Below are 26,230 nucleotides of genomic sequence, written 5' to 3'. Positions count from 1 at the left end.
ATTTATTCCAAGAATCATTACTCAATGGATAGTCAAAAGGATATGTCTAATATCCCAATAGTCCTGCCATTTGGATGACCAGATAATGGGCTGCTTACAATGAATCCTATGAACTTCCTTGTCAATCCCTCACCTATACAGGTACCTATTAGGACTTTGGTCTCTGGCATCCATGGCACCCCTTTCCAACTGGGAGATGACATCTAACTTAGGAACTGAAAACCCTGCTCACAGAGAGAGGAAAGGGAATGCATTCTGAAAGAAATCTGGCTCAAGTTCAATCCCATCCTCTAATCCATGAGGGAAAAGACATTAAGGTGTAGAGAATGGTACAAAGGACCTTTGAAGGATATTGTCTTGTATTCTGCATAAGTCTGAGACCAGTCGGACACTTGATTTGCATCCACAAAAAGAAAATTCATTCATCTGACCAAACACCTACTCCTTAAGATATGTGCTTTGGAAATTTAACAAGAATTTTTTGAGGGGTTTCCACTTGTCCAAAGCAAAGACTTTCCCCCCAGAACAAGAAGTAACCAATCTAAAGGTTCCAATGAATTTTTGATTCTTTCCACAAAATGAGAAGGAAAGAATACCCCAGAGACAAATTGTGAGTCCCTAAGGAAAGATATTCCCAATCACAGAGATAACATTCTCATGGTTACCCAGTATTAAATCAGAGGTCCCTCTGAGAAGGACTCAGGAGTTTCCAGTCCTCCCAGGTGAAGTCATATCCTGAAAAACATCACTGCATTTTGAAATGTCAGACATTCCTGCACAGGAAGGGACCTGTCTCTCAAAGTTCCAAAGAGGCCCATGGTGCTTCCAGGTTATACACATATGGTGGCTGGGGATGGGGAGGGAGTGATTCTCAAAGAGCTGCAGATTTGGAATACTCCATGTTCAATATTTGTTGACTAGTGACATTTGTGAAAATAGATCATGAATGAATTATTTTTCCTAGCTCTATAAAACAATGTTTTGGTAGTTTGGTATGGCACTGAATAATTAAATTAAGTAGGATTGTCATTTTTATTGTATTAGCTTGGCCTACCCATGAGCAAGTGACATTTTTCCAATTATTTATATCTATTTGTGTAAAAAGTGTTTTATAATTCTGCTCGTATAGCTCCTGGGCTTGTCTTGACAGGTACACTACCAAATATTTTATATTGTTAAAATTATTTTAAATGGAATTTCTCTATCTCTTGTTGCTGAGCTTTATTGGTAATATATAGAAATACTGATGACTTATGTGGCTTTATTTTATATCCTGCAACTTTGCTTATGTCAGTTTTCACTTGATTCTCCAAGTATATCAGCAAAGGGTGATAGTTTTGTTTCCTCACTGCCTGTTCTAATTCCTTCCTTCAATTTCTTTTCTTCTCTTATTGCTAAGGTTAACATTTCTAGTACAATACTGAATAACATTGGTGATAATGGGCATCCTTTTTTCATCCCTGATCTTATTGGGAATATTTCTACTGTATCCCCATTCCATATAATGCTTGCTGATGGTTCTAGACCCTGCTTTTCATTTTAAGGAAAAATTAATTCCTATGTGCTCTAGTGTTTTTAATAGGAACGGGTGCAGAATTTTGTCAAAAGCTTTTTCTACATCTATTGCATTAATCATGATTTCTGTTAATTTTGTTATTGATATGGCCAATTAAGCTGATAGTTTTCCTAATGTGGAGCCAACTCTATATTCCTGGTATAAATTGCTGTAATCTCTTTGTTAATATTTAAACTTTGCATTGATATTCATTAGGGAATTTGGTCTACAACTTTCTGTTTTAGCTCTTCCCAGTTCAGGCAACTGTACTGTATTTGTGTCATAAAAGGAATTTGGTAGCACTCCTTTTGTGCCTATTTTCCCAAATACTTTGCATAGCACTGTAATTAATTGTCCTTTAAATGTTTGGTAGAATTAACTTGTAAATCCATCTGGCCTTGGAGATTTTTTTCTTAGGGAGTTCATTAATGGCCTGTTTGATTTCCTTTACTAAAATGGCGTTAATTATTTTATTCTCTCTTCTGTTAATCTGGGCAGTTTATATTTTTGTAAGTATTCATACATTTCACTTAGGTTGTCAGACTTATTTCCACAGAGTTGGGCAAAACAGCTACTGGCTTTAATTTCCTCTTCACTGGTGGCATTTTCACTCTTTTTATTTCTGATACTGATAATTTGGTTTTCTTCCTTCTTTTTTGCAATAAATTTACCAAAGGTTTATCTGGTTTTTTCCCCCTAAAAGCTGCTCTTAATTCCATTTACTGGTATACGGTGTGTTCAGGGAAGACACCTCTGGTTTGAAGGCTACCACGCCCTTCTCAGGACTGATTTCCACCTTTGGAATTCCCCTGTTCCACCTAACCCTCACTTGTGCCTTCAAGGAGTAGCAAACACAGCTGCTACACCCTGGTAAATCACTGGGGCAGATGGGCTAAACCAGGTGTGTATGTGTGTGGGGAAAGCGGTAAACAAGGGGTCTCAAACCCATTGATTAAATAGGGAGGTGTCTACCACAAACATGTGAAGACCCCCTGGTGGAATGGGTGGATGAGAACAAGTTGTTTCAACAGCCATAAAGACAGCTGAAGGAGGTGCTGTGGACCACTTAAAGCTTGGTTAAACATCAAAGAGACCAAGGTCATCCCCTGCATCTCAAGCCACCACCAGTCATCTTGATTCTGTCTGGCCACTGTGCTGTGATGACTCTGGAGGAGTGAGGTTGATAACTCCGTGCAACTCGGCCTCACTTAAATCTAATTTATGCACAAATCAAAAGACATCACCCATGCCCTTTTACCAATCTCAAAGTCCTGCGGTGACAGGCAAGTGACTAAGCAGCAGGTGGGGATACACTGGGAGCTGTAGTCACAATTCTGCACACAGGTGGGCCACAACATAGGGTCATTTCTCACTGGAAGCAGCAGTAGTATTTGGCAGCCCCCTGGGTGTCTGAACAGCCTTTTAAGGATCCCACTGCTCACCTCCTAGTGTGAGGAAGGGGCTAGAAAAAGTGCCCTAAAGTCAGTGCAACCAAGATTAGGAGGGAAGCAGAAAACTGGGAAAGAATTTTTAAAACCAGTATCTCTGACCCATATGTACAAAAATATATATACCAGCTCTTTTTGTGGTGGCAAAGAATTGGAAATCAAGGAGATACCAATCAATTGGGGAAGGGCTAAACAAACTGTGGTATATGAATGTAATGGAATACTACTGTGCTATAAGAAATGAGGAGCAGACAGACTTCATTATAACCTGGAATGACTTATATGAAGTGATGCTGAGTGAGGGGAGCAAAACCAGGAGATCATTATACATAATTATAGACACATGGTATCTGTAAGGAATATTTGACAGACTTGACTCCTCTCATCAATGCAAGGTTCAAAGACAGCTCCAAAAGACCCATGATGGAAAAAGCTATGCACATCCAGAAAAACAATTATGGAATCTGAATATAGATTGAGGGAAACTTTTTGCTCTCTTTTCTTTTGTCCTTTTTTTGGTTTTGTTAGTTCTTTCTCAAGATTCACTGCATCCAATATAATTCTTGTTTACAACTGCACTATTATGCAAATAAGTTAAATATGAAGGTATATGTAAAACCTACAATGTCACATGCTGTCTTAGGGGGGAGGGAAGAGGAAAGGGAGGGAGAGAAAAATTGGAACCCAAAAACTTGTGGAAAAAAAAATGTTAAAAAAAAAAAAAGAAAATAAACTGGTGTCTCTAATAAAGGCCTCGTTTCATAGAGAACTGAGTCAAATTTATAAGAATATAAATCATACCCCAAATGATAAATGGTCAAAGGATATGAACAGGCAACTTTCAGACGAAAAAATTTAAGCTATCTATAGTCATATGAAAAATGTTCTAAATCACTATTAATTAGAGAAATGCAAATCAAAACAACTCTGAGGTACCTATCAGACTGGCTAACATGACAAAACAGGAAAATGATAAATGTTGGAGAAGATGTGGGAAAATTGGAACAGTAATGCATTGTTGGTGGAGTTGTGAACTGATCTGGAGAACAAACTGGAACTATACCAAAAGGGCTATAAAAATGTGCATACCCTTTGACCTAGCAGTACCACTTCTAGGGCTGTATCCCAAAGAGAATGGAAAAACCCAAACGTAAAAATATTGAGGAGTTCCTGAACAAATTGTGGTATATGAATATAATGGAATACTATTGTGCTATATGAGAAATGAGGAGCATGTGGACCTCAGAAAAACTTGAAAAGACTTAGATGAATGGATGCTGAGTGAAGTGAACAGATCCTGAACAGTGTGCACATTAAAAGCCATATTGTGTGATGACTGACTTTCATAGACGTGCTCTTTTCAGCAATGCAAGGATGGAAGGCAACTCCAAATGAAAAATGCTATCAAAATAGTTCTTTCTCTGGAATCTGAATGCAGATGGAAGCATACTATTTGTACTTTTTTGTTTGTTTTGTTTCTTTCCCGTGGTTCCTCCAATTGGTTCTAATTCTAGTAATAATGGAAAGCACTTTCTGATGCCCTGAAGCCTATTTATGGGCCAAAGACCTGTGGTGCATCTCAGCTACTCAGTGCTGATACAGCTGCATTGACTAGTAATAAGGACATGATCCTAGAGAGATGGGCTGAACACTTCCATAGAGTTCTCAACAGACCACCATCAATCAATACTGAGGCCACCGACCTTTTACCTCAGGTTGAAGTCAATCTCTCCCTAGCTGAAGTTCCAACTGAAGAAGAGGTTTTGAATGCCATTAGGCTTCTTTTTTTGTGGCAAAGAACCTGGTGCTGTTTCTATTCCAGGTGAGATTTTCAAGGTAGGGGTCCACTGCTCATACAAAAGCTGACTGAAATTTTCCAGGTTATATGGGAAGAGGAGGTTATCCCTCAGGAGTTCAAGGATGCCTACACTGTCCATCTCTATAAAAGAAAAGGAAATAGATTGTGCTGTGACCATCATGGCGGGGAGGGGAGAGAGGAGAGGAGCTCAGTCTCTTAGGGCAGACAAAATTCTTGCCAGAGTCCTCCTTAATGGGCTGATCCTTCATCCGAAAGATGATCATCCACCTGAGAGCTATTGTGGCTTCAGAAAGGGTGAGAAATACCCAATATGGTGTTTGTTGCCTGACAACTCCAGAAGTAATGGCAGCAGCAGAACAGAGGTCTGCACACAACATTTGTAGATCTGATCAAGGCCTTTGATACTGTCAGCTATGACGGTTTATGGAAAATTGTATTAAAATTTCCTTGCCCTGAGAAGTACATCAGAATTGTGTGTCCATTTCATCACTGCATGCTTGCCTGGTTTCTGGATAATGGACAATGCTCCCAAGTTTTCCCAGGCATAAATGGAGGGAAACAAGGCTGTGTGCTGGCTCCCATGCTCTGTGGTATGTTTTCAGCCATGTCATCAAATGTCTTCCTTGAGGACCAACACTGCATCGAGGAAAGCTACTGCACTGATGATAAATTCTTCAACTTGAAAGCCAAGATCAAAGGGGAAGGAGTGTTGGTACATGATTTTCTGTTTGCATATGACTGTGCAGTCAATGCAACCTCTGAAACTGAGATGCAACAAAGATTGATTTTTTTGCTGCTTGTCCAAATTTTGGCCTAACAATTAACATCAAGAAAACACAGGTGCTCCTTCAGGCACCACACCATCCATAAGTGGAACCATGGGTTACAGCAAATGGAGAAGTTTTGAATGCTGTGGATAAATTCACTTACTTTAGCAGTGTACTTTCCAGTGATATATACACTGATAATGAGGTTGAGGCATGCTTTGCCAGAGCTAGCTCAGTCTTTGGGAGGTGCTGAAGGAAAGTAGGAACAGAAGAGTAATAGACTGACTACCAAACTGAAGGTCTACAGAACCATTGTGCTGACCTCATTGTTGTATGGCTGTGAAACCTGGACAGTCTACCAGTGCCATGCCAGGAAACAACTGCTTCCCTCTGAACTGCCTTAGGAAGATTCTGAATCTCACCTGGCAGGATAAGATATCAGACACTGAGGTCCTTTCTGGAACTAAGCTACCAAGCATTCAAACTCTGCTTCAGAGAGTGCAACTCAGATGGGCTGGTCATGTTGTTCAAATGCAAAACATATGCTTCCCAAAAAGACTATTTTATGGAGAACTCACAAAGGCAAGCATTAACATGGTGATCAGAAGAAGCAATACCAGGACATTCTTTAGGTCTCTCTTATGAACTGTGGTATTAATTGTATGACATGGGAGATCCACTCAGCATGGCATGCCCACATCTGAGAAGGTGCTGTGCTCTATCAGCAAAGCAGAATTCAAACAGCTCAAAAGAAACACAGGATGCGCAAATTTAGAGAATCAGGACCACATGTTCACATGAACTACTTGTTTCCGACTTTTGGTAGGGCATTCTGGGCTCATATTGCTCTGATCAGTCACAGTCAGGCATACTGAAACTGGACTCTAGGAAAATGACGTCACTTTGGTCCTCCTTGAGAAAAGACAACAACCAACCAACCACAATACACAGACACACTATAAGGAAACATAATACAAATACACAAAATTAAAGTATACAATATTTCACACTGCTAGCAATTCACTTGACTTATGGAAGTAAACTTTTCTAACCAAGTACAAAATAAAAAAGGTAATTTCAACTAGTTAAACTGCACACAAAACCAAGTGTGCAAGCAACTCTCACACAAAAAATTTTTTCACCTGCGAGCTGAAAGAAAACCCTGCTCAGACAGCATTTATAAAAGATAGAAGAGAAAAACCACAGGACATAACTGGACCTGCATTATAAGTGAAACGACACATGCAAAACCAAATCTGTGTGCCAAAAAACCAACCACCAACCAACCAACCAAAAAAACCCCACAGGCCTTACCAAAGTGATCTAGCTCAATAAAAGGGGCTGTGGAGCATTCCTCACAAGAAAAAGCTGGGCTTGATCAGAGGCTGGGGCCTGTAATGAAGCTACAGCTGGGAGCACTGAACTTGTCAGTCAAGTGAGAGGAGACTTCTAGGAAGGAAAATGCCAGTGGCACCTGTCCCTTCTGCCTGTACTTTAGAGTTCAAGGCTTCAACCTACCTCCAACCCTTACAAACTGCTGACACCAGTGTCAGTACTTTTACTGAGTCAGTCTCTAAACTGAGAGTGCTCTGAGCCCCACAAAGCAGGCCTAGAGACTGGAGTACCAGTAAACAAGTAGTTGAATTGATCAGTTTCAGAACGAGGACTGTTCTCTTAGCTCAAGTAAAACCTCAGGTTATATACTGAAGTCACATCTGGGGAAGGATGTGGATTAGGAACAATTATTTAGTGGTTTCCCATGACAAATCAGGAAGTCCCACAATAGAACAATTCTGGAGTCAAGTCTCTGGGGGCTAAAGTACAGAACCAGAGTTCTGTGACAGGGACAGGTTCTACAGTCTTTCATTCCCTTCACTAAAGATCGAGTGATTGTGAGGAGTCAGAGCTTTGATTAATCAGTACAACCTCCACTGTAAGCTCTGACTCACAAACCAGAGACGCAGCTCTTGGGAAAACAAAATTATTAGTATAGTGATTACATATATAATAACAATTAATATGAAAATTATCATTTCCTTACAGAGGTTGTTGTATTCTGTCAACCAGGTGAAGCCTATCCCTCAAAATGCAGAGAAGTCCAAGCTAGGTTGAAAATAGAAAAGTTTTATTAGGAAGAAAATCAGGTATTAGTGCCACACAAAAACCCAATGGCCCAGCAGGGACAGAGGAGATTTATGCATGGAAACCACAAAGCGGAAGTTCAGAGAGGTGTTGGGGAAGAGGATGGATGATCTTTCCCAGGATCAGGTGGACACAGTAGGAGGATGTTTAGCAAGAACAGTGGACTGCAAGGCTGGTTTGGCCTACTTTGGAGAAAGGGGGAGGGGGGAGTACAACAGCAAGGTCAGCCAGTGAACACCAACAAAGGCATCTGGGAGTGGGCAACACTGTGGCTCACTGCAGGCTCCTTCCATCAAACATGCTTATTAGTGTGTCCAGTGCATGTGCCTAGTAAGGTAACTCATGCAAAATGGACATATTAATCTCAGGGGATATTATCAGCAGACAAGTAAAAACTTTATTCCACCCTGCTTGGATGGCTTCCACAAAGTCTAGGTGTGGGAGAAGTAAGTGGGAGGCAGGACTAAAAGTGAAAGGTCACTTCACCCAGCCTAAGTCAGTTAGGAGTACCGTGTTGAGTGCTGCCACCCATGCCCCAATAATGCAGAGATGTCTCCAAGCACACACTCCTTCCTTTGAGATTGGGGATCTGATACCCCATATACCCTGATGCCAGAATGAATCAGATTTAGGACTCCCCAGGGAGATCTCAATTATTCTTCTGTGGCTGGGAGGAAACAAAGACCTGTAACCTGCTCCCCTCCCCATTTACCCAGGCCCTGTTCTTCTGTACAAAATAATAATGAACTAGAATCATTCACCTATATATTCCATATTAAAGATTCTCAATCAGTTTTTAATAAAACACCATCACCTCACATCATACCATCACTCTTATAATAGCTGCTGGGGGAGGGGCCTTCCTGCCTCAAGTCTCTCCCCATTCCAGTCCAGCTCCAGACATTTTCCTAAAATGCAGGTCTGACCGTGTCCCGCCCCTCTCCCACTCAATAAACTCCAGTATCTTCCTACTGTTTCCAGGAGCAAATACAAAATGCAGTTTGGCATTCAAAACCCTGTATAATAACCCTCTCCCACCTTTCCACTCTTCTGATAACATTTGCCTCCATATTTCCTCTTCCATTCATTCACACTGGCCTTTTGCAGCAATACTCTGCCTCCTTTTGAAAGTCTTTCCACATTGATTTCATTCATAGGATTTCTCATCAGTGTGCCTTCTCTAATGTGCATCAAGATGGGAGGTCTTTCTGAAAGTCTTTCCAGACTGATTACATTCAAAAGGTTTCTCTCCACTGTGGATTCTCTGATGTGCAGCAAGACTCTGCCTGGTTGTGAAAGCCTTTTCACATTCATAAGGTTACTCTGAAGTATGGATTCTGTGATGGGCCAAAAGACTGACCCTGTATTTGAAAGCCTTTGCACAGTGATTGCATTCAAAAGGTTTCTCTCCAGTGTGGATTCTCTCATGGGCCAAAAGATTGCTCCTTACTGTGAAAGCCTTTCCACAGTGAATACATTCATAAGGTTTCTCTCCACTGTGGATTCTCTGATGGACCAAAAGACTGCCCCTACGTGTAAAAGCCTTTCCACAGTGATTGCATTCAAAAGGTTTCTCGCCACTGTGGATTCTCTGATGGGCAAAAAGACTGACCCTTTGTGTGAAAGCCTTTCCACAGTGATTGCATTCAAAAGGTTTCTCTCCAGTATGGATTCTCTGATGGGCAGCAAGATTGGCCCTGTCTCTGAAAGCCTTTCCACAGTAATTACATTCATAAGGTTTCTTTCCAGTGTGGATTCTCTGATGTCCAGCAAGATTGGGCCTGTCTTTGAAAGCCTTTCCACATTGATTACATTCAAAAGGTTTCTCTTCACTGTGGATTCTCTGATGGCAAACAAGATAGGCATGCTTTCTGAAAGTCTTTCCACAATGATTACATTCAAAAGGTTTCTCTCCTCTGTGAAGCTTCTGATGTACATCAAGATTGTGCCTGTCTTTGAAAGCCTTTCCACACTGATTACAATCAAAAGGTTTCTTTTCACTGTGGATTTTCTGATGGGTCAAAAGACTGCCCTTGCATGTAAAAGCCTTTCCACATCGATTGCATTCAAAAGGTCTCTCTCCAGTGTGGATTCTCTGATGCACATCAAGAGTCGCCTTCTGTGTGAAACCCTTTCCACATACATTACATTCATAAGGTTTCTCTCCAGTGTGGATTCTCTGATGTGCAGTAAGATTGCCCCTCTGTGTGAAAGTTTTTCCACAGTAACTGCACACAAAAGGTTTCTCTCCAGTGTGAATTCTGAGATGGACAGCAAGATTGCCACTGTCTGTGAAAACCCTTCCACAGTGATTACAGTCATAAGGTTTCCCTCCAGTGTGGTTTCTCTGATGTGCAGCAAGATAGTACCTATTAATGAACACCTTTCCACACAGGTTACATTCAACACGTCTCTCTACAGTGTGGTCTCTCTGATGTGCAGCAAGCGTTCTTTGTTCCATGAAACCCTTTCCACATAGATTATATTCATAAGGTTTCTCTCCAGTGTGGATTCTCTGAAGGCGAATGATGAGTGATTTGTGGCAAAAAGCCTTCCCAGATTCATTACATTGACAAAACTTCCCCCCAGTAAGAATCTTATGAGATCTATCAGGACTGGAGTCCCAGCCAAAGGCCTTCCCACACTGAGCACATGCATAACTTTTCATTCCAGGGTGAAATCTAAGCTGGCAAGGAAGAGATGAATGATGGGATAAGGCTGCTTCACATTCATTATATTCATCAGGCTCCTTTGCAATGGGAATTTGCTGATGAGTAATGAGCTTAGAGTTTTGACTCAAGCCCTCATCTTTGTTACTTATACAAAGCATTTCTCCAGTATCACTTTTCTGATGTCTCATGAGGTCTGAACTCCAGTTCCAGGCCATTTCCCATTGATTACCTGGATATACTGGCATTTCAGGAGCCTTCTTCTGGGGCTGAAAAAACTCTACATGTTCAATAAAGCATTTGCTATATTCACTATCCTGAACAGAGTCATTCCCTGAGGTCATTTTCTTACACTGATTCAGGATGCAAGATTGACTGAAGCTCTTTCCAATTTCATCAAATTCATATTCACTCTTTGGATTTTTATCTAAGTTGAGATCAGAATCACAGATTTCTCTCCATTTGAAGTCCCAGGGACCATCACTCATGAATCTACGCAGGTCATATTTTTCCAGAAAAATTCCAAGACTTCTAGTCACCTCATGTACTTCACACCTGGTCTCTAAATCTGAAGAAGACAAACAAACATATATACACCAAAAGATACACAAATATAAGTATATGCAAAAGCAATGGGTAGTGGAGACTTATGTGGCTCATGACCTTCTGTAACAGTAATGTAAATTTGAAGATCTTTCCCACTCATTAATAGGCGCATGTGACCTGCTCATGTCACAGGAAACCTAAGTCACATCTGGTTGGAGGAGCTCGCTGAATGAGAGGTACAGGAAAGGGTGCCGCAGGAAATGCTCAGAACAAGTTAGAGCTGCTGTGTTTTAAGTTCTTTGCTGTTATGATGAAGTGGACTTACTGGTTTGGGGATTTGCTTGCTGCTTGGATGGGTTGAACTTACTGGTTTTAGGATCTGGTTCTCTAGTGTCCAGATAGAGAGTTTCTTTTATTTTGTGACACAGAACTACATAAGCGTATTCACAATTATTGTCAAGATTGTGATTATTGCCTTGCTGATACACCTCATCACCAATCCAAATGCAACAAAACTTTGTGTACTCTTGGAACAAATACTGGCATTAAAAATGCTATCACTGGAAGGAAAAGGGACAGAAAGGCTCTGAGTGACAAAGAAGGTGTACACCCCAGACTGCTGGACCTATCAGAGACTTATTCACTCCAAGCAAAACATTCACATTGAACAAAAGCAGCAGCCAGAAGGCAAGATGGCTACCAGACACTGTCAACAGATTACAGTGATTCTCAATGGGAGAACAGTTTGTTACTGACTTGGAGAAAAAACTGAGCCAACACAGGGTTTGCAGCATTCCAGCTGAAAAGAAGTGAGAAGCTTTCAGAGATGGATTGTACAGCATCACATTTACTCACTTGGTCAGAACACTTGTAAACATCCAAACTAGTTTGATGGAAATGATGGGGAAATGCCAAACCTAACAAAGTAATAATGAAAACTTTACAGGATCTACCAGTCCCTGGGTTTGTTTTCACAACTGTACTCCCAGGAATTATATACTGCCTAGAGTTATTTTCAATGGGGTAATGCTTACTATCTCTCCCTGCAGAGTTTTGTTGGCAAGATATAGGAATGGTGATGATTTACATGGGTTTAAATTGTACCCTGCCACTTTGCTAAAATTAACTGCTTTAATAAACTTTTTGATTGAGTCTTTGGGATTTTCCAAGTATATCATCCTATCCTCTACCAAAAAAAGTGAGTTGTATTACCTCATTCCCTATTCTCATTACTTCTATTTCTTCTCTTATTGTTATGCATAGTATCTCCAATACAATATTGAATAGTATAGGTGATGGTGGGCATCCTTTTTTCACACCAGATCTTACTGGGAAGGCTTCCACATTATGCCCAACACAAATAATGCTTGTTGATGTCTTTAGGTAAATGTTTTTTTTTAATCAATTGAAGGAAAAATCTTCACCCATACTTTCAAGCATTTTTAACAGAAATGAAAAATGTTGTATCTGATCAAAGCTTATTCTTCAGCTATTGATAAAGCCATATGATTTTTTTTGCTACTTACTATTTTCGTTTATATGGTTTCTGTTTTTGCTTTGGCAGTTGGACTCCCAGGTATTTTACAGTGTGTACAGTTTGAGGTAATTTGTTTTCTTCCTTTAAGGAGATTCTTGGAGAACCAAGTAATTCCTGTCCTATTCTGACATCTCGCCAGAACCCCTCCCATTCCTTTCAGCATAGCATTTTCAGTGGATGTAGAATGGGTGCACCCAGAAGACTGCACTCAGTGAAGTTTCTGAGGTTGAGATGTGTCAGAATATGGATCCATTCGCTGCAACTTGTGAAAATTTTGGCCTGACAAGTAACATTAAGAGAAGAAATGGTCCTTACCCAGGGACAGCATGTTCTGGATATTCTCCTTCATGACCTCCTTGTACAGCTCTTTCTGAGAATGGTCCAAGAGGCCCCACTCCTCCTTAGTGAACTCCACAAACACATCCTTGAATGTCACCAACTCCTAAACCATCAAAAGTCACAAGATTTAGAGCTAAGAGACTCCAGAATTCACCTAGTCCAACCCTCTTCAACTTAGAAGATGAAACTGAAGCTCAGAGAAGGATTTTCCTAAAACTCACATAACCTTTATGAGCCAACACTTGAAATCAGTTATTAAGAATCTAATGGAATATGGAGAAAAGCAGTTTACATTTGAAGTGAGAGTCATGATGGAATAATAAAAGCTAGAAAAATGTCTTACTATACATTGCTTCTCCTGATGGACTTAGGGACAAGATGTGTGCTCTATCAGTGATGCCCAAAAATCTGTGGAGGAGATAACGAGGTCATGTGTCCTCCTGTGTTCTTAGGGACATATTAAGAATATTCCATGAACACTTTGTGAGAAGTTGGTAAGTACTGTGCATTCTGGGAGAAAAAACCAACTTAACAGTAATCCCTGAGGACAGAAGGAAGACATGATCAAGTTTGCTAAAAGTCTGTAATAAAGTCTGAAGTAGAGAAGAGTATGAAAAGGATTCTAAAGGGAGATCACTCACAATCTGGCCTCGGCTGAGTGGAATGAGACTGTTTCCACCCAAGTGAAGAAGAGGTCTCTATTCTCAAAAGGAAATGTTACCACGACCCTAGGTATGATGAATCACAATCAAACATCTTCTATGTTTCCTGTATGATTGCTTTCAGTTGTTCATGAAATACATTCTTTCATCTTAATAATTATAGAGAAATAAAAGTAACTATGTGGAAAAAAGAGGGTTCCTTCCTTCACTAAAAATGTAAAATGTTATCAACTGAGGTTAGAGATTGAGCTAATGTATGAGAAAGACATTGACAATCCAAGAAAAATAAAATTATTTCAACATGCTACTGCAACTCTAGAACACTGGGGTTAGGTTTAGGGAGTGAAAAGAATGAATCAAAAGGCAGACTGATAGAGGATCATACCAGAATGTGGCCACTTCTTCAAATCCTTTGATGTATGGGAGGGCTCATCTATTTTTCCAATCTGCTACATGCAAAACATATGTTTAGCCAAGGCACTTGGCATTTGATGCTGTTTATTTCTAGCAGAATGGTATGATTCACTGTTTAAGAAGTTGTATTATTGTGGAACATTTCTCTTTCTTGTACATCTCTTCACCTTTTTATCATTTTATATTTCATTGAAAACATCTGATTTATCTTGTATTGGTGCATTTCACTTACAGCTTCCTTTATGTCTATTATTGAACTTCTGAGCAATAAAAGTTTTAGTCTTTTCCTGATTCCCAAGAATTTACAATTCTTTTCTTTTCACTAGGTGTTCTGAGTCATGATTCTTCATTGGAGTCTATTTATTCGTAATATGAACAATCACAAAAGGAAGGCCATGCTTGTCTTCAGTGATAACACATCCACTGAATCTGTAACTTGTTCTTCTCAGAAGCTCTTGCCCATCTCTTTCCTTCCCCATTCTCCCACATTCTCTCTCCCCCACCATGGGGAGAGCTCATATACTCCAAAGACCTACGTAAGAAGAGGGTCAGCTCACACGTCTCCTCGCTGGATCATCTGCACTTTAGTGCACTATTTTAGAACTTCTCATTGACTTTGCCACCATGCCCAAGTGTCTTTTGTCCAAAATCTCTTCCTTTGGTGTGTTGTCTTCCCACTGAATGTATAATCTTGTGGCAGCTAAATGGCTAGGTGAGTAGAGCAATGGCCCTAGGGTCAGAATGACCTGAGTTCAAATCTAACCTCAGACACTTAAGTCACTTAACCCCAATTGCCTTGCCTCCCCCCCTCCAAAAAAAGGGTGTAATCTTTATGGGGACAGGAGACGTTTTCTTCTTTTCTGTTTAAATCCCCAGGCCTTAACACAGTGCATATAGCATTATTCAGTTCTGTCTGACTTTTCTAGACTGCATTTGAGGTTTTCTGAGGAAAGCTACAGGAGTGGTTTCCCATTTCCTGTTCATGCTCATTTTAAAAATGATGAACTGAGGCAAAGAGAGTTAAGTGACTTAAGTGGCTCAGGGTCACACAGCTTTTAAGTGCCTGAGGCCAGATCTGAACTCACGCACATGATTCATCCTCATTCCTAGCCCAATGCTCTATCCACAGAGCCTACATGCCCTCTACTCACTCCTTAACCCTTTTCACAACTTAGCTTTCATCCTTCCTTTCCTGAAATGGCTCTCTGCAAACTTAGCATTCATGCTTTAATTGCCAAATCTCACAAACTTGTTCTACAAATTTGGATTTAGTCAAAAGGCCGCGCTTATGGACCCAGAAGGGCACAGGTTCCCCACCCCTGCTCTAGACTGACTGGATTCAGATACTAGGAAAGAGTCATTTGGATCCAATGATGTTCTTTATTTTTATCTTTATAATTTCTCAACATATGGCCTTAATACCAAATTTTCATGAAGGTATGACCCACTGATAGAGGGTAAAACATCACAAGTATCCATGTGACTTCAGAGGAGACCACATTATAATTTTGTTTAGGACACAGTCAGTTACATTTGCTGCCAGGACCTCAAAATATATGACTCACTCCATTGGATTACTCTATTGCAAGAGTTTTGTTGTGCCAGTCTTCCTACTCAGAAGGGAATCAGTTCCAAAATAGGATTAAGTAGGGAAAATGGGAGTTGATGGACAGATGAGTGAAGAGGAGCTCCCAGGGGGAACCAGGGTCTTACATTTTGGCTGAGGTACAATGTGTACCTTGGAATGGAAGTTGGTGGACTAGAAGGTCAAGGCAGAAGAGGGGTCGTTCCCCTGGCCATGGCATTGCAGCTGATGGAGACCAGAAACAGGAATAGAGAAGAAGGCAGGGGTCTGAGTTTCTAGTCATGAGTGTAAATGGAAGATGATGATCCTGGGGCCTCAGGACTAAGGCAGAAAGAAACTGGTGGACCCTCTCAGAAAGGCCTTGGACCATGGAGGCCCGTAAGGCCTTCTTCTGCTTTCCACAGGGCCTGCATTTCCAGGCAACTTCTTTCTTGGACTCCTCCAGTTAGCAGACTGCCTGGCTAGAAGAAGCAGCCCTTTCCTTTGAGATAAAGATGTCTCCTAAAAATCTAGTGCTAGGCTTGGAGTTCCTAGGAGATCAGAAATGTCAGACCACTGAGGCTTTCACACAGTAAGTGGGTGGGGGTTTATAACAATAAATTTTTGAGAATATAGGACTGATTCCATTTGATGCTATACTGGATGTCCTGAGGTCAATGTCCTCAGTGTCCCCTTCAGTACCTCCCTTCCCCCACTCTCTTTGAGAAACCTCATGGGACTCACTTCCTGTCCTCTTATTATGTCTAAGAAGGCACAGAGGGCTTGGCAAATGCTGATTAACTACCTGACCAATCAAGCTGCTACTCTTTTCTTTGGACTGGAATAAGTAGCTGTGCTGAGGACCTTTGTAACAGACCTTTCTAACTCTAACTCTGAATTCATATTTCATTTCTTTTTCTGAAAATGTCCCTTTCCCTCTGTCTCCCAACTTGATCTTACCCTAAATTTCTCTGTAAGCCTGCCTATAGGACCTCAGGGATCCCACCCAAAGGATGGGTCGTGTAGGTCAGGAGGAGAGCCTGTCTCTATGTCCTCAGTGGAACTGTGAGACACACATGTCCATCAGAAAGTATGTCACACTCTTGGGTGGATAAACCACAGTACACTGTATATAACCTGTGCTCCCTTATTCTGCCTGTCTCTAGCAATGACTCTGACAACTCTCACAACAGGATCAAAGGAGATAATATTTATATGGTTCCTGGCACATAGCAGACACCATGTAACCAGCCCCACAACCCTTTCCAGTCTTCTTACACCTTAGCCTTCTTCTCTCCTCTGACCCAGGGGCATTGGCCTCCTGGCTGACCCTTGGCCAAGATCCTCCATCTCCTGACCCTGTGTCTTCCCAATGGCTGTCTCTCATGCTTGGAATGTTCTCCCCCCTCACCTGGGCTTCCTGACTTCCTTGACATCTCAGGTAAAATCTCACCTGAAAACAAGCTGTTCCTGGTCCCTTCCCTGTCATAGAGCCTCCCATCCAAACAGTACAGAGCTTGTTTGCACACAGATGCTGACATGTTTTCTCCCAATTAGACTGCACACTCATGGAGAGCACGTACTGTTATTTATTTAAACTTTCTTTGCACAACTAATATGTTAGCACAGTGCTAGGCACAGAGGAGCCAATTTCTAAATGCTTATTGACTTGACCTAAGAAATAAATGGGAAATGAGAGGGATTCAGAGAGAGCAGGGAAGGCTTGTGAGGCAGGAGGAAATGAGCAGAACCAGGAGGACAATTTCTGCTCTGCTGACAGCCCTGTAAAGGACAACCTAAGTCTAACAGGATGAAGCTTCCTTGGCTCTCTTGGATTCCACCTTTGCTGATGGTGCTCAGGTCTGTGGATGGACTGCACTCACCTGGTATGAGGGTTTCTGGCTCCCAGGGGCCATTCTCCTTGGTCTTTCTCCTAGGAAAAGACTTTGGTCCTCAGCAAGCTGACCTGAGGAGAGAGAAGAACCTCAGGGTGGGAGAGACACTGACTTTGCCTTCTCTTCCTAGGGTGGATGCTGGAGTGATAGAAGGTGAGCTCTCAGAGCAGTTACAAAGGCCCTGCCCTGCCCTCAAGGGAGAGACTCCACCACAGGAGGAGGGCAGCAGGAAGGGTCAGGCTTGGAAGTGAACTTGGTCTGAACAGGAAGAGAACTTGCCAGTCTTTTGAACTCCCTGGTTGAAATCCATTCCTGACCTTCCTTACCCCAATCCTAACATTGAGGAGGGGCCTTTCCCTGTGTCTGTTTTTATTTCCCAAGAGATCTTCTCTCACTGGAAAACAGCTGGATCCTAATGAGGAGCTGAGACCAGGACATCAAACCTCTTTGTCCCATGTCATGTTACAGCTCACATTATAAACTTTATTTAATGATATAAACATTCACATCTGCCTCTAAGTCTAGGGCTTTGGCTGTTACCTGATTAAGCAACTAAAATCTATCCCCTGGGAGGCCCCACTATTTCTCTCTTTCACCCCTCAAAACCTGGGTTCTAATGGGAATGGGAGAGGTTCAGGAAGCAGGATATGTTGGTTCTGGGGCACAAGGATGGCAAGAAATCAGGAAGGAGGTCAGAGAAGGACTGATCTGGGATAGCTATTGGGGGTAGGGGGAGCACAATACTGCATCACAAAATCCATAATGATCCTTCTGGTATCATCATCATTATTATCATTTTAAAAAAGTGAAGATGCACCTCAGCCTCCTAAGCCTTATATGACAATGGGGAGTGTTGGGCAGGGAGGGCCTCCAAGGTGGAAAATGTTACTGGACTGGGCAGTCAGGCCTCAGGACATAGACTAATACTCATCCCCTAGGTACAGGAGCAGAGGGGGATATCACCTCCATTCTCATATCCTCAAGTGGAGAGGAAAAGGAAAGTTTGGAGATGAAAATTAAAGCCAAAAGGAATACACACACATACATATATATCTACATACAGATTTATATATTCACATATATATCTGTATACCTGCTTGGCTTGGTGGTAAAACTAACTGCCCAGTCAAGAATTAGAAGCTTTTTTAGAGCTTTTCAAGGGAACTCAGGGATTTTAAGAGCATCCTAACAATGGCATTCTAACCATGGGAATCACTAGGATAAATACAAAGCCAGGGAAGGAGCATCACTGTAGTATTAATTAAGTTGGGACTTTTTTTTTACTGTTTTAGAATGCTAAACTAATTTAGTGTCTTTGATTGAGCCTTATTAGGTGCAAACCCCCAGGCCCAAACCCCTAATTACTAGGTGCTAAGCAGATGTGGGCATGAAGCCCCCAGGACCCTAAGGGGAGTTGCTAAGACCAGAGACAATAGTATATGCCTAAGTTCTTGTCACTCAGATGAAGTCCGATGACTTCTAAAGACTGTATAAAAGGAGAGAACAACATTGTTTGCTTGAGGCTCTCACTCCTGGAGGAGTGTTGTCATGGGACTCTGGACAGCCTCTCTAAGAGCCTCCCGGCTCGTCAACCCAGATGTTTGTTTCTTGGTAACTATGAATTATGATCTGGTCTGTTTATTTTGTGTATGTTTGTATTTGCTCTGAAGTTCAGCTTGCTGGCTTTTCCTCTTGAACTAAGTGACTTTATATGTATATGTTGGATTAAAGAAAGATTGTTAACTCCTTAACGTTACTTTCCTTAGTAAAGCAGAACAAAGGAATCTGTGCTGGCAGCGTTCTTGTTGTTGGGCTTGTGTTGGTCTTTCACCCCCACGGGAGCTGCTAGCCAAAATGTTGTAACAATCACAAAGAAAGAGAAGCCAAAAGGCCAGTTTGGCAGCTCAATGCTGTGTGAAGAGAACTGTGTGTAACCAACTTGGAGATGTAGCTGGGGCCAGGTTCTGAGAACTCTGAAACAGCAGAGGCATTTATAATTGCACAGATACATTATGGGAGCCACTGCAATTTACTGAGTGGAAATGATGTGGGGAGGACTGAAGTTTAGGGCCATAGAGATCTGTCATCTTCAGTGCAGATTCCTTCCTTCCTCCCTCCCCCCCCCCTGCTCTGCCCCCAATGCCTATGAAGTTAGCAAAGTCAATCCACTTAAGTTCCTAGACAGATCCTTTGAGTGGACATGGCTCATATGGGCAGTTTTGTTTACTTGGTCCCATAAAAGAGAATTCTTTCTATAGCCAGTATTCCAGCAAATCAGTGGAAGAGAGAAGGACAGATGGTTCTTGAAAGAAAAACAAAAATGAAAGGCAAAAATAAACAGTGAAACTGTAATTCTTGGAGATAACAATATACCACTTTCAGCCTTAGACAAATTAAAACTTTAAACAAGAAGCTGTAGCACCTAATATGCTACTGGGAAAGGGAGTCAAGACAGAGTAGAGTCAGTGATGGCTTCTAGATTGCTAATGTGGAAGAAGTAAACTTAATTTGGGGAAAATAGCTTCTCTCCAGAAACAGTTACCAGAGAAGTTCCAGCAACAATGTTGATACTTGTAGCTGCTGTAGAGTTTGTATGAAGCCAATGATACCAGCACACAGGAGGGCTGCTAGTACAGGATCTTTGATCTGCTTTTCTAAAGGAAAGTAACTCAAAAGGGGTTAACAATCTTACTTTGATTAAACACACATATATCATTCACTTAGTTCAGGGGAAAACTTCAGCACCCTGAAACTTCAGACAAAATACAAGCAAAAATTAAAAGCAAAGAAAATAACACAGATCAACTGACCAAAAGCAATACATACATAGTCACCAGAGAGAGAGAAGCACCAACATCTGGGTTTTTCAAAGGGGTGGGGATGGGGGGGGCACTCAAGGGATGCCAGAGTCTCATCTGGCTACAAACAGTAACACTGTTCCCATGAGTGAGCCCCAAAGGAAAATTCTAACCTCAGAGTATATATATACACTTCTTCAGGGTCAGAGGGCATAACAACCCTCCAGCTCTTTCTGCTCCACCCCTTCCTGTTCCACTCATTCAGCAACCTCTTTCCACCATAGGCTTCATGTGAATTAAAAAAAAAATTAATAATGACTGGACCCCAAGATCTTTGGTATCCAATACAGAGGCATTAACATTTCTTAAGTACAACAAAATCCCCACAAAATAAACATATCACATTTGCAAAATACCTAACAACTCATTACCAGAGTGGCGTGGCCTTAAACAGACACGAAATACATATTATAATCCCCTGAATCCAAAATAAAAATGTCCAAATAAAGTCTTTCTTGGGGTTCTGTTGTCCCCACATTGCTCCAGCCCCTGACTCCAACTGGTGAGGAGGGGCTGGCAACAAAACCAAAAGGGTGCGGTCCTTGGGGGTCCACTTCCCCTCATCCACCACAGACGACTCCACCCTCTGGTGTACTTTTCTTCATACCATATGCCCACTGATTCTATCTTGATGGAGGCTTCCACTAACTGGCCAGTCCCCATCAAGATATTTTGAAGGAATTAATTACAGACCTACTCCCCTGACCCCACCAGACATTCTGGGAAAGGGAAAACATCCCCACTGAAACAAACTCTGCAACTCCTGAGACCAAAGTTAACATTCTCCCCAAACCCAAATCACCTGACATCCTGTCTCTATTACCCAATCAGCCCAATGAGAAAAGTGGCTGCCCAGCCTCCCCAGATGGACTGAGGCTGGGCCAAACCCTACATATGTCTCTATTTCCCCTTGTCCCCTTGAGGTGCTACCCACAGGGCAACTGCCAGGGAGCTGATGCTACTTTATCTTCTAGGAGGAATTCCAACTTGGTGGAACAGGGGAGAGGGGCCTGGGCCTGGAGTCAGGAAGAACTGAGTTCACATTTGACCTCAGACACTTCCTAGCTGTGTGATTCTGGGCAAGTCACCGGACCTGTTTGTCTCACTTTCCTCAATTATAAAGTGGGGAGAATAATGACACCTCCCCCCAAAGGCTGCTCTGAGGATTCCATTGGTGAAGTGCTTGACACTGCCAGGGATATGGGTGAGATTTAAGCGCCACCAGTTATTGTATTGATTTTTCTCTAGGAAGTTGTTAGGAACTCTGGGCTGAGGAATTCCCAACACTCACTTCAATTTGCTTAAGGCAAGACACTGTTTCTTTGCAATCCAGTGCAGTGTCTGGAACATAGAGGTGAAGAAACTGAAGCTAAGAGAACAAGTGACCTGACAGCCAATAGATATCTGAGGCAGGGTTTGAACTCAGGTGTAACTGAGATCCAGCACCACCCACCGAACCATCCAGATAGTGGGAAACACTTGGAAGGAATTTTGTTTCCACAGGATTGAAAGCACTGTGCCCCCCCCCCACGCCCCCCCCCGGCCCCCACCCCTCCTCACCCTCCTCCAACTTTAGCAGAATGTAAGTCAGGTGACTGGTTCTAATCAGAGCTGTGATCTAGCATAAACCAGATTTCTGATGGGGTAAAAGGGTAGAGGCTTGTGCACATGCTTAATGAGTTGTTTAAGGGGAACATGAGGTGGACAGTTCAGGGAGTTGAATCTGGCCAATGAAGAGCCAGGCAGGAGATTCCAACTGGGAGTCAATAAATGGACTGCCATTTATCTGAGTCCTTGTACTCTCCCGTACTCTGTTCAGGGAACGAAACCCATTCATTCAAAAAGAATAAATGTTAAATATAATTAAAACTTTCCTGGCCTTCCACCCACTATTGCTTTATTCCAAGACTAAGTCTGTTTCTAACAGTGATTGCAGGCAATAACAACTGCTACAGAGAAGAAAGGAAAAAGCCAATGAATGGGCTATGCCAGGGGTGGGGAACCTTTTTAAGTTATTAATTTAGCTATCACCAAATAAGGCTGCATTCAAGAAACTTCAATGAGATACACAAAAATGTAGTCTTTGGTAAAAATCTAACTACTATGAAGAGTTTTAAAAAACGAAAACTACTTGTCAATTTTTAAGTAACAAAGGCCACAGGTTCCCATCCCCGGGCCAGGGTTTTTACAAAGGAGAGACCATCCAATACAGGGAGATTTTTCCTAGGAAATTACCTGTGAAAATTAGGAAAGAGGATAGCTTAAGGATGAGCAGGTTAAGTGAAGGTCTTTTAAAGGTGGGGGAGATCTGGGCATTTCCTGTTTTTTGTTAGCACTTCCACGGATTCAGTGCTGAAAGAAGTTGTAGTCAGTCATTTTCAGTATGTTGTGATGTGGTGCTTGGACCCCAATTCCAAAATCACATCTCTCCCTAGCCTCCGAACACTGCCTCAGGCAGTTCTCCAGGCTGAGGGCAGCAAAAAAAACCCTTTACCTGTCTTCCTGACACAGTGGCCAGCTGCCCCTATAGAAAGTCTTAGTTTGAACCAGCTGTTCCCTAGCTGACCTGGCCTTGTCCTGAGTCATAGAGACACTACGTATATCCTAGACCTAGACGTGAGCATCCTCTCTTATGCTGACCTCGTATAACTGGACACTGCTGGGGCAGCCTGGGTATTTCCAGGTCAGCCTGACCTTGAGTTCCCTTAGTGACCTTTCAGGCCTAAAGCCCCGCCCCCAGGGCTATTTCCCAGTGAACTCTGGGTAAAACCCCTCCGCAGTAGATACTCAAGGTGCATGTTCCTTTAAGAGCTAACTTCGCCCTGATCGGGCACATATATTCCCATGGCGTAACCTACATAATCTTCACCTAGGTCCCCTCCTAGACCGCAGGTTCCCTAAAAACTGTTGCCCCTGTAAGAGAGCCTAACAAGGAACTTTCGCCACCTTGACTTAAAGCGTGCTAGGGTGGGAGAATCCAACCCAGGCCCTGGCCTGGGAACTTGCTTTCGGTGTTCCCTATCCCTGGTACCTCCCTCCACATTTCCAGCACCAACATGGGCGCAGTGAGAGGTCTCCAACCTTCTCAGAGACAAGGGATGTCCCTCCCCCACCCTGCACTCGGATTTTTTCCTTCCCTCCCAAGGCCTGCATTGACTTGGGGCTGAGCCCGCCACAACCTCGAGCATAATCCTCCTTCCTGGCGGGCCGCCATGTATGGGAACACACGGCCTCTCTCAGCCTCCTCCAGGAGGCTGCTCGGCCCAGGTGGACTCTAGCAGCTCCCTGGGCTTGCAGGCCAACGGGCCAAGCCGGTCTCTGCCCTCACCAAGTCTCTCACGCAACCGGAAAACCTCAGTCTTCCAGTCTTACACGGAAGCGCTTCGTGACCTCTGGCGACAATGCCCACTCCGGACCCTCGGGAGGACCGGGACAAATGGCCTGCGGCGGAGCTCTGAATTCCGGCGCCATTTTACGGCTCCATCGGTTTGCCGCCAGGAAGCGAGAGGGACGCAGGTTCCCTCCGACCCGCTTTGATGTCCTTTCCCCATGACCCAAAGCTGAGGGAGATATGTAGGGAGCTCCCAGTTAAACTTACTGCAGAAAAGGGAAACAAGATATACCTCACTTATCTCATGACCCCCTTCTCTCAGGCCCATGAGCTTCGGCTCCCTGAGCAGGACGCTACAGCCTCGTGTCTCTCCTGCTCCTCTGTCAGCCCCTTCCACCTCAGTGCACCTTACCAGGACGCGTGTGGGCTTCTGCAGGATGTCCCGCCCTCTAACCTGCCGAGGTGGCCTGCCCATTGGTCCCCTAAACCCCGACTTCCGGCGCTAACCGGCTGCGGCACTTCCGGACTCTTTCCCAGCAGCCCTTGAACCTGTCCCATCCGCCTGCTCGTTGGTCTCCTACACATGTACATCTGGACTCGGTTTCCCAGAATCCCTCACACCCTATTTTTCCCATACAGAGGGCGGAACTTCATACCTCCACTTGCCCAAGCTGGTGACTGGCACATTCTGTCCAAACTATCCATTTACAGGTAGTAGCAGATTCCAGTGGAGGAACATCATGTTGCACGGTTCCGTTTTCAATCACTGATCTCAGCCACTTAAAGGAAAACCTCGACCATTACTCTGTGAACACTACTGAGTTTGTCCAGGGTTTCAGAGGGATCCCTCTCCAGCTTGATTTGTCCCCAGAGACACGGACATCCTTCTCTCCCCTTGTTGTATTGATGAGGTGCTTCTGCTTGAATACCTGTGCCAGAATCCCAATTCCAAAACATATCTAGTTCTCAAAACATGTTCTCTCCCAGGCTCCCTCTCTCTCTAGATAAAGGGCAGCGTGCCACAACTAACTTATCTCTGCTTCTTACTTCCTAAGCAGCTAGGCACAACTATAGCTTGATTTCCAGATGCTGATAACTGACTGTACACTGAGTCATAACCATGTTTACTGTTTACTGACCTTTCTAACATGTATCCCAGACATAGTAGTTTATCTAACAAAACACTAGATGAGAAACTATTCCCCTTTAGCCCCTACCAAAAGTGAACTTCCTGACCTTTCACAGTAAAGACCACAACCCTGGTAACCCCTACTGTGGGCTATTTCCTAGAGAACTCTGGGTTATAGGCCTGCACAGTAGGTACTAAATGTGCATGTTCCTTTATGCCTCCTTGACTTAAAGAAAGCTTGGGTCCTTGAATTCATTCCAGGCAGCCTTTCCTTGGGACCTTTGGTTTGGGATTTCTACATCCCTGGATTCATTTCTCCCTCAACAGTACCGATCACTGAGGAGGAGAAGAGGATCTGGGATCGAGCCCTGAAGTCTGTGGAGGATCTGGCTGGGCCCTCGCCCCCCAGACCCCTCTGGGGGCCACAGCTGTTAGGATCCCAGAGCCTGGGTGGAACGATCACAGATCACAGGGACTCGGAGGGAAAGAGGGATCCTGTGCCAAACTGCCTAGCACTTCAGTGGATTCAGGGCTGAAAGGAAGTTGTGGTCCAGTTATTTTCAGTCTGGTCCCACTCTTTCTGACCCCATTTGGGGTTTTCTTGGCAACGGTGCTGGAGTGGTTTTTCCGCTTTGTTTTATGGGTGAGGAAACCAAGGGAAACAGGTTTAAGTGACTAATCATAGAGCTACTAAGTGTCTGAGTTCAGGTTTGACCTCAGGAAAATGAGTCTTCCTGTCTCTAGTGTTGTACCAGAAGCGAGTGAGACACTCCACAGAGTATAAGTTTTAAATGGAGAATTTATTAGCCAGTGGCCATTCGGGGCAATTGACAGCCCAAATCAAAATGGCCCCGCGTTGAAGTGAAAGAGTAGTTTATATAGGAAATTTACATGCCAGGTCACAGGGTGGTCTTGGGGTACAGGAACAAAGGTCCTGACAGATCACAGATTCTGACTGGTTATCCCTTAAGTGGGATAACCTTATCTATTGACATTCCTTGGAGGAGTCAGGGAGCCCCAGGGACCAGGGACTCCAAAAGGTCTGAGTCCACTCTTTATTATGCAAACTGAGGTTTTAGTTAGGGGCTGGGGGCAGGGCTTTTCTAGCCATAGCTGGCTACTCAGGTATCACACTAGGCCTGGTGCTTTATCCACCCTGACACCTACCTGCCCTTAACCTCCACCAAGACACTGTTATGTTCACTCTCAGCAAGTTACTTGACACTCCTCTGTAATAATATGGCCTTTGTCATAGAAACAAAGATTTTAAAAACTCTATGCCCTGTATAACTGGCATGTTATGTCATCTAATCCAATCCCCTAATTCCACTGATTGGAAAATGAGGCCATAAGATGGAATACAAGTGTGCTAAAGACCTCTCCATCCTTCTTCGATTATTCCCCCTTCCAGGCCCAGGCTCCACTTATGGGCCTTTCTGCCCCTTGCCCACCCTCCAACAAACAGACAACAATCCCCAAGCTCTGCTCCCTCCAGCCTGGAAGGCCCTTCCCTCCTCCCCTCAGCTTCGGCATCCTTCAAGATGGTGCTCAAATT

At 43.1% G+C, this 26,230-nt stretch overlaps 1 protein-coding gene across 2 annotated transcripts in view; it reads right to left on the bottom strand.

Annotated features, from left to right (window-relative positions):
- Nucleotides 1–23,922, bottom strand: part of LOC118837575 (zinc finger protein 215-like) — a 30,615-nt gene extending 6,693 nt beyond the window's left edge. For both annotated transcript variants that reach the window (XR_005009570.1, XM_036744536.1), the window contains exons 1-3: nt 23,839–23,922; nt 17,346–17,428; nt 12,799–12,925 (exon numbers count right to left, since the gene is read on the bottom strand). Coding sequence is in view for 1 of the 2 variants with exons in the window: in XM_036744536.1 (XP_036600431.1) it covers nt 12,799–12,925; nt 17,346–17,378 (160 nt within the window). In the remaining variant the exon portion in view is untranslated. The remainder of the gene's footprint in view (nt 1–12,798; nt 12,926–17,345; nt 17,429–23,838) is intronic.
- Between the last annotated feature and the right edge of the window lie 2,308 nt (nt 23,923–26,230).

The sequence above is a fragment of the Trichosurus vulpecula genome, chromosome 2 (genome assembly GCF_011100635.1).
Source record: "Trichosurus vulpecula isolate mTriVul1 chromosome 2, mTriVul1.pri, whole genome shotgun sequence".
NCBI lineage: Eukaryota > Metazoa > Chordata > Mammalia > Diprotodontia > Phalangeridae > Trichosurus > Trichosurus vulpecula.
This window is presented reverse-complemented; position numbering and strand designations above follow the sequence as displayed.